Source organism: Hippoglossus hippoglossus, chromosome 24, assembly GCF_009819705.1.
Source record: "Hippoglossus hippoglossus isolate fHipHip1 chromosome 24, fHipHip1.pri, whole genome shotgun sequence".
NCBI classification, from domain to species: Eukaryota; Metazoa; Chordata; class Actinopteri; order Pleuronectiformes; family Pleuronectidae; genus Hippoglossus; species Hippoglossus hippoglossus.
In genome coordinates, this window is record NC_047174.1 from 11,275,955 (window position 1) to 11,292,042 (window position 16,088).

Consider the following 16,088-nt stretch of genomic DNA (forward strand, 5'->3'; position numbering starts at 1 on the left):
CAGATTTGTTTTCAGTCTTTGTTGGGTATGTCCTTCATTTTTTACTGTCCTATGATACTACTCATTAAAAGAGTGAGATTCTCTCATTTGAAAAACATTTGCTTTTATACATAAAGGCTGATTCATTGAATTAATACCACTAGAATTAATGTTATTCTGATGGATTAGACATAATATATAACCATGAAATTGTGAAATAATCCAATACTTGTTGAACCCTATCAAATTATTATGAAATTGTGTTTCATCCTGCTTCTTTTTACATTGTTATAAATCAGAGTTAGGAAGTCATTTATTTTCATTTTAAAACATACGTTGGTTCTTTTTTCAGTATAAAACATTTACAGCAACATAGACAAACAGGATCAAGTCACTTATTTGTCTGCAACACAACAATCAAGTGGAAATCTACAGGATCTTTTTCAGTTACAGGTTTTATTATACATGTGTGCATAAATCTTTATGATCGTTTCTTTATTGGCTTCTTACTCATAATTTTACTATAAATTACTTTGGGTCTCACATTTTACCAGTATCCATGCTTAGAGAACCGGTTTCCTAAAGGGTGACATTTCTATAGAAATGTATGGCCAACAACAAAGCTTACTCAAAATAATGTCACTTTATTGGCAATTGTTCTTGTCATTCCTAATTATTCTGGCATTGGAGATCCCCTCTCACCAGCTGGTCTGGCCCCACACATTGCTTTCAAAACATTTAGAAATCAACACTGAATTCACAAAACCGAAAATTCAAACCCAGTGTTTTCCACCATGAAACATGCTTTTTTCCTAAGACAGTGGTTCAGGGCCGAGCTGGATCTGCACAGTGGGGGTGTGAGTGGGAGAAAAAATGCTCCATTGGCATTTGATGGGCCGCCCTTGGCATCTGATAGGTAGACCTCACAAGCTCCTGGCCGATCAAACTTCCATGGACTATACTTCTTCTTTTTTTTCAAAACCCTGAATGCTTTATTGAAAATATGCATACATAACACTTTTCCTACACAACAATACAAAACAGTACAATCACTTTTGTAAATAACACACTGAACGCAAAACCCACACATCATCCCGTCCCGCCCCTCACCCAAGGAACTCAGAGATGCTACAGCAAGCCCTTAGTAATCCCCACCCAGCCCCTTACCCACAACCACCACCCTCACCTCAGAGAGAGAAATAAGACATATTTAAAATCAGAAACAACTCCCTTGGTAAACTCAAGACAGAAGAACAGAGTAGACACCAGGTTGCATACAGACATAGCATTTGCCCCCAGCAGGTGAATGATGGGCTTTACTGAAACTCATGTTAGGGTTCATTAGTGTGTGATTTGCCTCGGGTCTTCTGAGATGATGTTGGGTGTGGAAGAGGAGTCCGTTCTGCAGTCGGGGAGTCGAGGGTTCAAGACTGTGAATATCAGACCGTCACACTTGTTGTTTCTAAAGTGATTTGGCTTTGATACGGGTCAGAGCAGTGGCAACTGTCAAATCAACAATGGCACACCAAGAGAGATTTTGCTCAATTACACAGACATGCGATAAAGAAGATTCTCACATGAAGGAAACTCTTTAAAGGCGAGGGGTGGATAGTTCAAACCTGATTTGATTATAGGTAACACACTTCCTACAATGACTCTTCCTATTGGCATGGGTGTTACTGTGCATATTCATTTGTAATTGTAGATAAAATTCAACTGAACACAAAGAAACTAAGAAAAAAATATATAAAAGAAAGTTAAGAGGGATTTGTTAAGATTAAAAAAAAGTGAGGACTCCCAAGTGTCTGGTTATATTTTAATATGATCATACAGGGATAAAGGTCAACCCAAAAAAAAATGATATAATGTGAACAAAAAAAATTTTAAGTAACAAAAAAGTTCAATAAAAACAGACAGAAAAGCACTGTTTTTTAAACATTTTCACTGTATATCAGTCTGTAGCAAATAGTCATTACATACCCTGAAAAAGGGAGGAAGAAAGCTTTGAATGGTGCACTGACCACTGAAGTACTTGGCTGGAGAGCAATGGGGGAGTTAATGCTGAGTTCTCTCTAAGCTCCAACAGTGGCACCCTCCAGGTGAGGCTGCCATGATGCTTTATATGCAAGAGTTCTACAATGAAATAATCAGTCACCGCTTTTGGATGCATAGAGAGGGCTTGATTCCTTTAGCAATCTCCTGTCCGTTTTTTAAGTCTTTGCCAAAGCAGCCTTGTTTAAAGCCAAACGTCTGGCGAGTGTGGTGACTGCAAGGCTACAAGAACCTTATGGATTCACGCCGCTGCAGTAGGTGCAAGACGGCAATGAGACCACTCAAAGTGCAGTTGGGTGGAGGGAGGGGTGTCATACATACTGAAGGTTTGTGTGCAACTGTATGAACAGGAAGGCAGTTTGTGTATGTGTGTGTGTATGTGTGTGTGTTTCGCTCCCTAACTCTGCGGGCTCAGAGCATGGTTCTGATTATTGGTGCCTCCTTCTTCTCTCTAGGGCCGTGCTAACTACTCATTCAGTACGTTACAATCATCGAACTTCCCATATGAAATAACCCTTTGCTAATAAACACAACACTTAACAGCTTCTTTTTTTTTGTCTTTTCTTTTTTTTTTTTTTTAAACATGCCTCGACCAAATTGCTCTTTCCTAAATTTCTCCCCACAAAGATGATTGGATGCCAATAACTCAGTGCCGTTTGAATGCCACGTGGTTAAGGAGAAAAACCAAACAAATGTAAAAAAACAAAGCCCCAGATTAAAAAAAGTTTTTCTTTTACAAAATGGCTCTCAAGTATTCTTTGTTCGACAGATAGAGGTCCTTACGGGGCTTTGGATAACTTAGAATCGATTTAAAATCCTCTTTACAATTTTACTATGGGATTATAGGATCATAGGGGGGGAGTATTTTCTTTGCTGGTGTGAATTGAACATGCATACAAAAACACACGAGCCAATTAAACCTGCACCCACAAATGTAATCTCTCACATTAATGTGTGCATGCATAAACTCTCGCACTCACTCACTCACACACACACACACAGACACAGAGGGACAGCAGTCACCGGCCTGCATTCGAAATCACACTTGAACCCTTGCATTTCTTTTGAGAAGGGATCATAGCGATCTGTCCCGACAGTGGAAACCCCACCTCACAGATAACGTCTGCCCCCTCCCTCGCTGCTGATATGTGACCTGTAATCCCTCTGTCCGTCTCCTCTTAGGCAGATGTAATGAAGTTGTGCGGTAGCTAGCTCGACAGAGGAGATGTCTTTTTTTTATTTGGGGTGGAGGGGGGCTGTCAAGTTGGAAACATTGCAGCGACTGTCCGTGTTAGGAGTTAAATTAAGGAATTAAAAAGTTTTGTTTTCCTAATGTCGAGAAACAGAAAGTGGAATCTTCAAGCTAAAGCTTTCCAAGGGCACTACTCAAGCTAAGATTCACCTCTTAAATGAGAATAAATGCTATGACTACCATTAAAATAAATTTCCAACATTTAGCATAGCCTTGTTTTTGTGTTCTTTGTCAGCTGGTCGGTCAGTTTTAGTTTTTTCAATGTGGATTTTCGGCTTTAGTCCAACAATGTGAAGAATATAGCAATAAGAGGGGGGAGAAAAAAAATACATACAGAAGTGTTGCTATATCCCCCTACGCATCATCCTGTCCCGAAAACACCCCACCCATGTCCATTGAGACATTTTACAGGTAGCTTGAGACAAAACAGGCAGACAAATGCAGTCCAATAGGTAGATGGTTGGTCTGCCGTGTCAGTCATGCGGTGTCACAGGAACTTGATGTGCGCCGAGCTCAAGGTGGAGGTGGGTTTCCTGGGAAACTCTGCGAGGAACTGGCATGGCAGGTGACCATGCAGCGAGACAGGGGAGGGGAGGAGGAGGGTTAGTTGGAGGAGGAGAACAGCCTGTCACAACTCGCCACTGGATGGCGGACGTATTCCCGCTGGGCATTGACTGGAGTTTCCAGGCCTCTGGGTCGAGATCAAGTTTTGGATGAGGACTTGAAATTTCAGAGTGTCCGTCATCACCTCCACCATTTTGTCTAGGCCAGTCAGGAGACAAGTTTGTCTCGCTTTTTGTTTACTCTTTTGTCTTGGTGGCTTTTGTTGTGTTATTCTTGACTTCATTTCTGTTGTTGGATTTTATTTGCCAGTTTAGATTTTGTTTCACTGTGGGATTCTTGGATTGTTGTCAAAGAGAGATGTCATTTGCTCCATGAGTGACCATCAACTGTCCATGTTACTGCAGTTCTCTGAGGAAAGGAAAAGAGAGACATCAGGTAAATATAGTTACCACAATTATTTTGGTGGTTAAGAACTCAGCAGTCACAAAATGTGTTTTTTCCCTGGAGAAATCAGAAATTAAAACGAGTGTGTAGTAATTTTTAAATCTAATTCCGCTAATATGAAGCCTAGTCAGCAGCAAGGATAGCTTTGACCACTTTACTTCCACTCAATTAACTGGCACAACGGACAGCAATCTAGCTAGAACATAAAATAGCCATTGGTGAATACATGCTCGGTAGCTTTGCTGCTTGTAAAAAGTGGCAAGAAACACTAGCTTTTGATAGCCACAAGCTAAGCACCTCGCCACTGAGGAAACACAGACAGCTGAGGGAGCACAGGTGCAGTGTCAATTCATAGATACTTTTCCAAGAAAACAACTCAGTCACCAACAGGAGGAAAAAGAGGACATAACTCATTTGAAGTGAGTTGCTTTGTATGTAGCATGTGTGTTAATAAAAGGGTGACGGATCGTGGGTAATATGCTAATGAGTCCGGATTAGATTTGAGAGATTATTGCTAGTAATGGTTTGGTTCCAGTACAGAGCTTTCTAGGTGTGGGTTTGCAAAAATCGACCAGTGCAGGACTCTGCATTAGCATGCTACAAAACATTCACTGATCTGCTGCAGCCAAAGAGTTGGTCAAGTTTTCTCAAGTAGATGCTACCCATGACAGTATTTAAGCCAATGACGTTCACTTGCACTGTGGTAAAAAAAGACAGATCTAGCTTTTACCGTTGAGTCCGTCCGCCTCTTGCGAGTCGTGGAACGGCGCAGGACCCCAAATCCGCACTGTGCCGTCGTCTGAGGCGGAAGCAATGAGTCCTGGGATGACCGGGTTCCAGCTCACACAGTTTACTGTGCGTGTGTGGCCTGTTAGCTCAGCAATGGGAAGCTCGCCACGCCGGTGCCAGATGTACACTTTGTGGTCTGTGGAGTGGGGGGGGGGATGACGACGTGAAAGCAAAGACATGAGTGGGAGTGAATATGAGAACAGAAATAAATGCATTAGGTTAAAGCAAACAAGGGAACAACAGTGTAATGTATTCATTTTTTCACAAGCCAGGCAATGAACAATCCAAGAACATCCAGGGAACAAGAGGAAGGGAAAAATAAAAAGTTAGCAGAGGCAGTTTAAGATCATAGTGTTCAACACTGAGCGCCATATATTGAATTAAGTATTAAAACTTGGAATATTTTGACTGCACCTTCACTGCCACTTGCAATGAAGGCTTCGTTGTGTCCTCCAAAGCATGAGTGGATGGTGTAGAAGCCCTGGGTCACACCTTGGTACTTCCTCACCAGTACCCGGTCTTGAAGGTCCCACAGGTGTACTCCCTACAAAAGGTAGAAGAATACATTGTAACTACTGACATGTCCTGTATAGTGTTCGTAAAAACATCAGTAGTAGTTGGACAAAGGGCTTACCTGAGTTGCTACATTTAACAAAGCTAATCTTCCATTCTTTGAAACAGTAAAAGACATAATAGGGTGGTCCTCTTGAACTCTGTAAAGGATAAACAGACACAGGCAATCAGCTACACCCAATATAATACAGAGGAAATCCTTGTAGCATAGTTTGTTGTGCCAACTTGTGCGACCTTTTCCCAGAATTTGTGGTTGAACTTTTACTAAAGTGTGTCTTGTCCAATAGCAGGGAGGACAAACCCAACTGAAAGTACAATCATACAGTATATTTGTATGAAGGGAAAATATTAAATTATCTTTCTATTAGGACTCTAAAAACTACGCTTATGTAGACCATACATTGCTTTAAGAATTCATCCTATAAATTAAGCTGCTTTCAGTCATACACTGAACTCAAGACTTTCTCCTGAAATTATCTGGAGGGGCTGTATGTGACAACGCAAATGTCCAAGTCAGGTGATGTGATATTTCTCCTGCTGCTTTCTTCATATGTGCAAGACAAATTCCGGAAAAGTATGCACCCACTTATTCAGACATTTTCTCATGTCATGACAGAAAACTGCCTTACTGTTAATGACTGTTATTAATGAATAAAATCAACATTAGTATCATTGTCTTCAGAAGAAAATCTGTGTCATTTTGGAACATGATAAAATGCACATTTTAGGTATTAAAAGTTATATATATCCTATATATTATAGTAAACATTGAACCTTTATCTACATATGCATCAGTACAGGTGGTAGGAAGGTTGACACGCACATGTTTCTGTCCGTAAGGTCCTCAAAGTTGTAACCCCGGATACGCTGGTGGGTGTCCGACGCCAGCACTGTCCTGCCATCATTCAGGCACCACAGGCACTGTACTCGTACGCCCTCCCAGGAGTCCAACAAGTTACCATCTAGGTCCTGACAACGACAGACAGAAGAACACCCCCCTCATCTCTTAATCGGGGATTGAAGACATGAACAAAGTACAAAAGGACGACCAACAAGTAGATAAGCTTGACACCCAGACGAGTTATCAATCAGAACAACATGATAGTGGCTTTTTTAGAATAATTAGGTTGCACATATAATCATTTCCAGGGCACCATGGAGACCACCACAGAGACCTGCCTATCTCGATCATTGGGTTCATGGCTGGAAAATCAATACATTGAAAGATACACTTATCTTAATGCTGCCTGTTTAAAGTCACAGCATACCATATAATACAATGGGAAAAATGGCAGAAAAATACACTTACTAGCAAAAAATCTAATTTACTTACACACTGATAAAACTGCCCCCTCTGTCCCCCGGTGACGAAGCGTTTGCCGTCGGGGTTCCAGGCCACACTGGTCAGACTGTCTTCATGGGACTGGGATATTTTGTTCCGCAGCTCCCCCGTCTGGTGGACAAAAAGATTGACAATGACAGTGGGAGAAAAATGAGGGGGAAGGGAAACAACAAGAAGAAACGTTAAGTACATGTGGGGGAGGGGTGAATAAAAGGAGAAGAAAGAGGAGGGGGTGGGAAGAGCGGAGAGGTCATTGAGTACACACAGTCAACAGAATATCTGTGGAAGACTCAATGCACGTTTTTCTTTCCCACTGGCCTATATATAGATTAGAAGGCCCCAGTCTTTGACGTGACTGATAAGACGCTTTACTTCCCATTTTCACAATCAAGTACGCAGGGGAAAAAAGGGACAGACATATGAAAACACTGTTAGAGGTATCACAAGTAAACGGGGGATTAAGAATATAGCTCAAAACAGAGAGACGTTACCTGCACATTCCAGAGCCAGAGCTCGGAGCAGTCGTCAGGTCCACAGGCGATCAGATAGGTGTCGTCGGGACTCCAGGCTAAGTAGGAGACTCCGTACGCGTGACCTTCGAGGGTTCGCAGCAGCTTCAACTGGTGGCTCTCCTACACAAAGACAGGATTAAGATGATTATGATAAAAATTAGAGACACGCTGAAGGGCTGGGCTCGTGTTTGCAGTGGTGCGAGGATTTCAGGTATTCAAACCAGAGTTAAACCAGCACATTGGTGAAATGTCAGACAGGAAAACAGATACCAGTGTTCATTTCCCCAAACAGAGATTATGTAATTGTACATACCATATTTAATGATACATCTGAAACAACAGAAGGTTACATTCAAAGGCAATGGTAACGCATATATATTTAGAGTATGACCTTTTTAGAGCCTCTGAACAATACGTTTGTTATTAAAGTCATTTACCAGGTAAGTAATACAGCTACAGTAAATGTGCTTTTACCATGAAGAAAGAGAAAATAATTCACTGTCAGTTGTCAGAAGACAAACCTGCTGGCAAAATGTTCAAGCAGCCCTAACCACTACATTTCAGCAGGATATAGACTAAATCATAAGTACGGCCGTGTGTATGTCTATTGCATTTTTTGCACTCACCGGGTCCACTTGCCATAATATGACAGTGGTATCTTTGGAGCCTGTGGCTAGTTTGGTGCCATCGTTTGAAAACTTGCAGAACCACACCTCGTTACAGTGCTCTGTCAGAATCTGCTGCGTGTAACAAGGGAACTGCTTCCTGTGACGGGGAAAAAAATGACCTGGGGTTAAAATCTTCACCGTGTGATGCAGCAATGGTTGGTCCTGCTACCGTATATTGTCTATATCTCAAAATGCTGCAACAACTGTAAATAAATTAATTTGGGAGAGCAATATGCTAGCTGTGCAGTACAAACCTGCTGCAGACATGATCGAGGAGGAGAGAGACAGAGTCCAGGTTACTGTCCATCTTGGTGTTATGATACAGGCAGCGGTCCCTCTGCAGCTCCACCGCTTGCCGCAGCAGGGTCTGCAGCCGCCGTGGGGGCAGCATCACAGACGGTGGCAGGTACGCTACATGGAAAGAGTAAAGACATGTTGACCTCTCATATAGGTTGTTTGTATAACTCTGTGACGATATTTGTCAGCTCCTCACTTTGTAATTTGTCCAGCAGTCTGCAGCGTGACACGGTGCCCTTGCCCTCCCACTCCGCCTTGGCCCTCAGATCCTCAGCGTGGCTACACATTAGGTACCTGCACAGACGCAAAAAGACATTTCAAGCGTTTAGCTATTAACCAACTACTATATGTATAACATTTCCTCCATATACAAGACCATACGCAGTACAGATTAGATTTATTGCAGATGAACATCAAACACGGAACAAAACTTTAGTTGCCTCAAACACAGGTGGTTCAGAATATATAATGAGGCAACTCAAATGCAGGTACTGAATGAGGAACAAGCTGGATGTAATTTCTTTGACAGTTTTAAGGACACATTTGGACACTGTTAACAAATTGACCGAGACAGGTGACAGATCAATAAATGAATCCTTCAGGTGAGCGACAAGCTGTTATAACAAACAGGCTTATAGGTGAAAGCAAGTGCTCTATTCCAACTAATTAAAAAGGCAATGGATGAGAATACTTTTTAGCTGAAAGCATAAGGTGTTGATCAGACTATGGATTCGATGATCAAATAATGTAGCTAGTGGCACTCTTACATTTTATGTCTTGAGAAAAAAATGTACGTATATGTGTATTAGTGAACAAAGCCAATAACAACCTTGGAATATTGTTGATTCAGTCATTGATTTTTAACACGTTATCAATATAATCTTCATTAGTGCAGGTTCAGACAACAACAAAAGTCATGAGTAAATAACTAGTTTTTAAAAACTCGATGAAACTGACCAAAGCCATTTCGGACAGGACCTTAAAATTGGCTACAGAGTCTACCCAGAGTTTGCCTTTGACACATGCACAACGCAGCGGGAGGTTCTCTGCACAGAAGCGTTGGCAACAGCAACAAATCCTCTGCATTATTCAGTCAAGAGGTGGAGCAACCGGGAGCAGCAGACAGAGGAAGGAAGTGACATTAACTCTGCTGCTTAGATCACAGGTCGTACAATTGTTAAATATGCCAGAAGTGATAAACCAATTAGAACTTAAATGTCAACTACTTTAGGTGGGAGCTGTATCATGAGTGATTACAGATGTATCGAAGAGTTACATGGGTATACACAGTAGCTGTTCAGAGGGTGAACTGTCATGTAACTGCTGTGAGACAGGTGCGATATAAGTTGTATAAGTACCCGCTGAGAACGTGGATGCGATCTGTGTTGTACTTGAGAGGCGTCAGCTCTCCCCGCAGCACCTGCAGAGCCTCCAGGACTTTGCCATCCTCCAGATACTCCAGGTACTTCTGCTGCAGCAGCAGGAACTTCATACGCTGAGCAGAGGAAGAGAAACAAGAGATTTTATGAGAGATGACCTCAGTAGAGAAGGAAGACAGATAAGATTGAACTACCTCAACTTTCTCTGTAACATTGACTAGACCACTGATTACACAACAGATTATTACTATTATTATTATAGGACATAAATGTTCACATTTCTACGGGTTTAGCTGAACACTGACATCACCAAATTCCCCCGAATTAAATTAATGCCGTCATTTGTAATCAAAACTAGCTGTACCGTATTCCAAAGGCTGGATGATCTCATGATCAGAATATATTTATAGATTTGCACAAGACATATGGAAATGTCAACATCAGCGGCCTGCAGCCTTCATACTGAAGAACACTGGCAAGTGTTTATCAGTTGCTGCTGCTGGTCAACATTGAGTCATATAAAGTGTCAGTTTTATCTAGGTATGCAGTAGGAGTCACAGCTCTGACAACTGGTGTAACCACAGTGGCACCTACTGCACATTGACCCACGAAAACATCAACCCACGAATTGTGGTTGCAGGCACAGACTTCTAACATCTGACTGAGGCACAGGGGAATATTGTGGCGGTAATGCCAGCTAACTAGCATGCTAGCAAAAGCTAATTAACCTGAGCCGAGTAGTGTATGAAGTATTTAACGTTAAACCGATCCCACAGTGTAACTGTTTATTCCGTTCAAAAGGCAAATAACTATGGAAGTTGTTTCGCTTTCAGTAAAACCTAAATTTAAGAATATTTCAAATACAGACAAAGAATCATCTTTCAATCAAAAATGATGGGTGTATTTTTTAACAGGGTTGCAAAACATTATTCATTCCCTAATTGATAAGTCTGCCATTATATTCTTAATTATTTGATTTGTTCATTTGATATTGTGGAACCTTCTGATCACAAGTATCTACAGAACAAGGTGACTTCTTTGAATTGCCTCTGTTGTCTCTAACACTTGAAATATCCAACAGATTACTATAGAAAATAAAACAATAAATCTATAATCAAAATAATCTCAGAATAATCTTCAATTGTCAATCAAATTGATCAATCAGCTTTTTCGACCGACTCAAACACCATTCCCTGATTTGAACGTGACACCCATTCCTGTCGCTACACTTTCCCAGGCTTCACCCAGAACATTTTAGAGTTCACTGTTCCACAACAAGAACATGCAGCTCTGCATTATCACGTCGCAATTCTGGAACCTCCAGCTGTGCCTGTTAACTGACCGAATGACTGTCATTCATCCCGGTGGTTCAGGTTTGGGCAAAGGGAGCTTACCACAATAGCATTGGGAGAATGCATCAGTGCTCTCAGCTCGTTGAGATCATTCTCAGCCTGGTCCAAAACAAAGGGATGTTGATAGAGGGGAGGGAGAGGGAGAGAAATGGGTTAGCTCAGCAGTTTCCATACATGCACAGGAAAACAAAAAAATTAAAAGGAAGAGTAATACACATCTATGGTCGCATTAATATTTAAGATGAGTAAACAGAGGCTTTAACAATAACTGACAAAATGCAACAAAGCACCTTTGTGTCTCTTAATAAAACACTTCCCACTTTTACTATCTGTTGGTAAAATGTAACTTTAGGATCAAAACAAGTGCCAAATGAATGGCTGCTTTTCTATTGGTTTGTAGAGAGTTCAAACATACGTGCCACATCCAAAGATTTATCACCGCTCAGCTCAAGGCTGAATTAATTTTCCAGCCGCCAGTTCTGACATGTGTTCATTATTCCAGAAGATTCACAAGGCAGCTGAGAGCTATTCTGTGGTAAGAACGAGGTAAAACAACTAGGACTGGTGATTTAAAGCCAATTAATTATGCTGCGTTGTGCTTTGGGTGTTCTAATTAAATTAATTATGATGTTTGATATGTATATAACAAGGCAAGTGCCCTATTATTTTGTTACAAAGCAGCACGGTATGGTTTGCCAGACCTTGCAAGCATAATCCTGAGTGGGTTTACTTTTATAACTTACTGATCCTTCAATATTTAACAACTGACCAGCCTAACATTATTTCCCGTCACCAAAAGTCTGATTTCTTCCCTGAACTCTAAATATTAACAGTTAATAAACAGATAAAATATTTTATGTGCAGCTATGTGCACAAAATTTCAACACTAATATCTGTTGGTAAAGAAAATAGTTTCATGTCAAATATTGTGACTTATAGACAGTTGTGAATGTGTATAGGTCCTGTAAAAAGTCTTAATACAGGCCCAAATGCAGACTTAATGTACTTTACTGATGCTTTGACATGCTGCCTTCAATAACTAATAGGGATCATGTTTGTTTTTCTTGCCAGTCCATATTAGATACATCTGAGATGCCAACTGCTGGTTTCTTGTCCAAGCTCTCCATGTTACAGCACAATATGGACAACAGATCCCAAAAATGTGTCACTAATTCCCAAACCATGAAGTGCTCGGTGTTATGCAACCATGGCAACGCATGACCAACCTTGTCCCATTCCCCCTCCATGACATGGTTGCGGAACTTGGTAGCAGACGAATGTTCCAGTCTGCAGCCTGACTCCTGCATCAGCAGGTCCACTGTCTGACTGCAGAGACACAGAGAGGAAGAGGGGAAGACAAAGTGAGACCGACGTATAGACACAAGGCAAATGAGATGAAAGAAAGGAGAGGGTGACTTTTAAAATGACATAAAATCAAAGAGACAAGCCAAAGAAAATGTGAGCTTAATCAGCATGGTGTTGAAAGGCCAGGACATGATTATATTAAATTACATTTCCAGGTAGAATATTCAACTTTTATTAATGATCTAATCATTTATTACATGTTACCATGTAAGATAGTCATATTTTTTGTGGGGGATCTACAACAACAGTTTTAGCATAGGGACCATATTAACATGACATTATAGATGTCCTTCTCAGATCATTATTTGTGGACAATGGCAGGTCCACTTGCATGAACCTGGCCTACACTGCAGTTGAGATTATCCTGTCAGAGCCTGTCAGCCATGAACCGTGTCCATCTGTCCAAACACCACCATCTTAGCTAAACACACGCCACCAACACAAACAGGTCGGCTGAGATGTGTCTGATTAGTGTGTGTGTGTGTGTGTGTGTGAGATAATGTAAGTGGGATGGGGATGGGGGGGCTGACACCTTCAGCAGCATGATGACATCATTCCCAGGTATCAATGGAGTGGCGCAGCAGCTCAGCCTTTTCCTCCAGCTGGCTGCTACGGCGATTCCACTTGTGTTTTCCCCACTGAAACGCAGGGGCTCCGTGTCACAGAAAGTAATGCCATGCACCCCCACCCCCCTCTCTGTAAACACAGTGCTGCTAGGTTGTCTTTCATAATGCCTTATTATGGAAGGCTACACTTTCTCAGCTGGATAGCAGAGACCAAGGGGTGTGAAGTCATCCAAAAGCCACTTTGAAGAAGAGGGTTAGACATTCCTTCATATATTAAAATCAGGATTTTAACACTTTCTAAATCAGCTGGTATACAGCAAATTCTGTTCAACCCAGGACTATTGACTGCTGCTGCCTTTAGATAAACACATGCCCCTCACTGTTCCTGACTCTTTTCCCACATGACAGTGACACACAAATATATAATAAAAAGACACTGATCTATTATATCACGTTCATATAAAATGGGGATGAATGTGGTGAATAACAGAGCTGCTGGAGATGACAGCTGAAAACGTGCGCAGAGTGCACCCTGAATACTAAAATAACCACCACGGCTTTCATAACCGTGCTCGTTATTACAGTGTGGCCCGACCTATTAAATGTTCCTCCCGTGGACTCACACACAATAAGAGCCGTGTTATTTCTCTTCCCCCCCGTGGCATTCCAGGCTGGAAAAACGCAGAATACCATAAACCACCAACATTGACAAACCCGCACATCAACATTTCGTCCGCATTTTTTTTTTTTTTTTTTGCGCAATAGCCACAAAAATAAACACTCGACGATCCTGCTCATGTGCTTTAAATAAGGAGCTAAATCGAGTTCATCCATTCTCATGACACTGGTGTTACGCTTTGCAAACCACAACAAGTCTTCTTTCCCTGTGGAAACCCTTAGATTCCCAACGTTAGATGATGTAATGCCTTTAATTCAGTGCTAAATCTATAACGTTAATTAAAGCATCATGGCGCTGCAGCCATTTAACGCACATCTAAGCCCACGACGGATTCGTGAAGCTGCCAAACGTTGGATTGTGTTACACGTTTGCCTTTTAAAAGGTTTAAAGCCCGGACACAACACCTCAGCGCAGGCTAGTGCTGTTAGCAACCAAGCTAACGGTTTTATTGTGCAAGATGGACCCCTTCTTTCTACCAACAGCCGAGCTCACAGGCTAACTGCCCCATCCCCCCATGTTTGTGTATGTCAGGCGCACGGATGGAACCGTACCAGCTGCAGTTTCACACTTTCGCACCAAACACCAGTAAAACCCGTCAAACCTCTCATGTTCAACCCCGGAGTTGCAAGCGTTTGTGTGTTTTCCCTCGACTGACACACCGAATAAACTTACTTTAGCCCCAGTCCGTGGAGATGTTGCCCTATTAGTCGTATGACATCTTCCTCCGCCTGCGAGAGTCGTTTCTTCTTCTTCAGCGAACCGACCTCGGAGGCCGAAGTCGTGGAGGCGGACGAAGTCCCCGAACCGGGCCCGCTCGAGGACCCGTTACTGGTACCGACACTGTTCCCGTTGTCTGTGCTGGAGAGGAGCCCGTTGGAGTGGCTTCCGCCGGCCGAGGATGACTCCCCGTTTTGTGCACTATTTAGGCAGGAAAGCTCCGAGGATTCTTGTCCCTGTCCTGCCCCGTTTGCCTGCATGCTGCCGCTGAGGATGTTGACGACGCTACGGTTGAACTGGATGGCGGAGGTGGCTTGAGAGTGCGGGGAGTGCGAAGCAAGTCCTAGGGCAACTCCGGAGAGGCCTGTCACAACTGCTGAAGCCCCGGGCTCTCCTGCTCCCTCCGCCGCCGAGGCTCGGTGCTTCTTCCGCGGGGGCGGCGACGCTCCGCCGGTGTCCGAGTCGGAGGAGGAGGAAGCGGAGGCCAGAGTTTCCTCACCGAGAGCGGCCGTGGTTAGAAGCCGGCGGAGCTCCGGGTGGGAAATGGAGGTTGCGCTTCCAGGTTTGAGGGCTCGTTGTCGGGCTGTGGACGGACTGTCACTCCGGCGGCCCTGACAGTTCGCCCGTTTTTGTTGTTGTTTCTCTCCAAACAGCTGCAGCTCTAATGGAGTCCTTACGCCCTGACGTAACCGGAAATTCCTACACTACCAAGCTTCCGGGTAGAATATAATCCATGGGTGGTGCATAATAATTGAATCTGTCAACAAGAACACACAATAATCTCATTAGTATTCTTTTGGACAGAGAATTGACATTATCTCAGGAATATTACATTAGCATAACGTGTCTTACTGTCTTTGTCCAGTTTATTGATATTATTGTTGCGCTATTTTTAAACTGAACCCTTCACGCCACAGTAAATCATGTGGCCCAAAGTGAATCCTCTAAAAAATATAAATTCATTTAGTATTTAAGTAATATTCATAAAAAAAAAAAAAGACACTAGGTGGTGCTATCACTGTCACTACTTACAGATTTATAGATCTGTTCAGGTCAAAAAAACTCTTCTCTTCTCTTCAGATTGTATACATCTTTCACCTTTGCAACAGTTTAAGAAATCAAAGGAATCTATGACCACTGACACTGTGACATCAAAGCAAACTGACAACATTAATTATTTGTTTAATGAATCTTTTGAAGTGTTCATTTATATTAAGCCCGGGTGGAGTTAAATAGTTAGTCACAAACAAGTGTTATTTTTTCAGGGTTCACAGTGACCCGGCCTTAGTTTTTATTTTCTATATCTTTGCAGTGAAAGAATTTCGTCATTCAGTATTTCAGGTATTCCCCAATTAATCCTTATTTAAATTTTTACTTTGTTACTTTTTGAATAAAAATCAGTTTTGTATCACTACACCCTTCTAATGCACATGTCAGAAATGACCCGTATTCATTTCCTTTGTTATTTCATGCATGAGTGTTTTTTTAAGCTATATCTTTGAAATAAATGTATTTTATCATATAATATTCTAAGTATTCATTACATATCTTGTTTTGG

General features: G+C 42.0%; 1 protein-coding gene and 1 long non-coding RNA gene across 2 annotated transcripts in view; one reads left to right on the forward strand and one right to left on the reverse strand.

The window, feature by feature from the left end:
* LOC117758910 overlaps positions 1–14,532 on the forward strand; it is a 28,394-nt gene extending 13,862 nt beyond the window's left edge. The window contains exons 2-3 of the long non-coding RNA XR_004613378.1: positions 3,351–3,354; positions 14,521–14,532. This is a non-coding gene — a long non-coding RNA (uncharacterized LOC117758910). The remainder of the gene's footprint in view (positions 1–3,350; positions 3,355–14,520) is intronic.
* On the reverse strand, positions 769–15,246 carry LOC117758863 (WD repeat-containing protein 26). Its single transcript, XM_034580866.1, has 14 exons — positions 14,486–15,246; positions 12,430–12,529; positions 11,246–11,302; positions 9,831–9,967; positions 8,669–8,766; positions 8,430–8,586; positions 8,134–8,272; positions 7,487–7,627; positions 6,987–7,106; positions 6,477–6,622; positions 5,715–5,793; positions 5,495–5,624; positions 5,022–5,216; positions 769–4,255 (listed from the first exon to the last, which is right to left on the reverse strand). The coding sequence occupies exons 1-14, from the start codon at positions 14,788–14,790 to the stop codon at positions 4,230–4,232; spliced, it is 1,830 nt and encodes a 609-aa protein (XP_034436757.1). The 5' UTR covers positions 14,791–15,246; the 3' UTR covers positions 769–4,229.
* Positions 15,247–16,088: the final 842 nt, after the last annotated feature.

What these genes read in the sequence shown, in the direction of transcription:
- LOC117758863 (XM_034580866.1), bottom strand. Translation starts at nt 14,790, where the DNA reads ATGCAGGCAAACGGGGCAGGACAGGGACAAGAATCCTCGGAGCTTTCC. An exon ending in GGGGGCAGTTTTATCAGTGT is followed by an intron (nt 6,623 to 6,986) that starts GTAAGTAAATTA and finishes TGTCGTTGTCAG; the next exon opens with GACCTAGATGGTAACTTGTT. An exon ending in AGAGGCGGACGGACTCAACG is followed by an intron (nt 4,256 to 5,021) that starts GTAAAAGCTAGA and finishes TCCTTTCCTCAG; the next exon opens with AGAACTGCAGTAACATGGAC.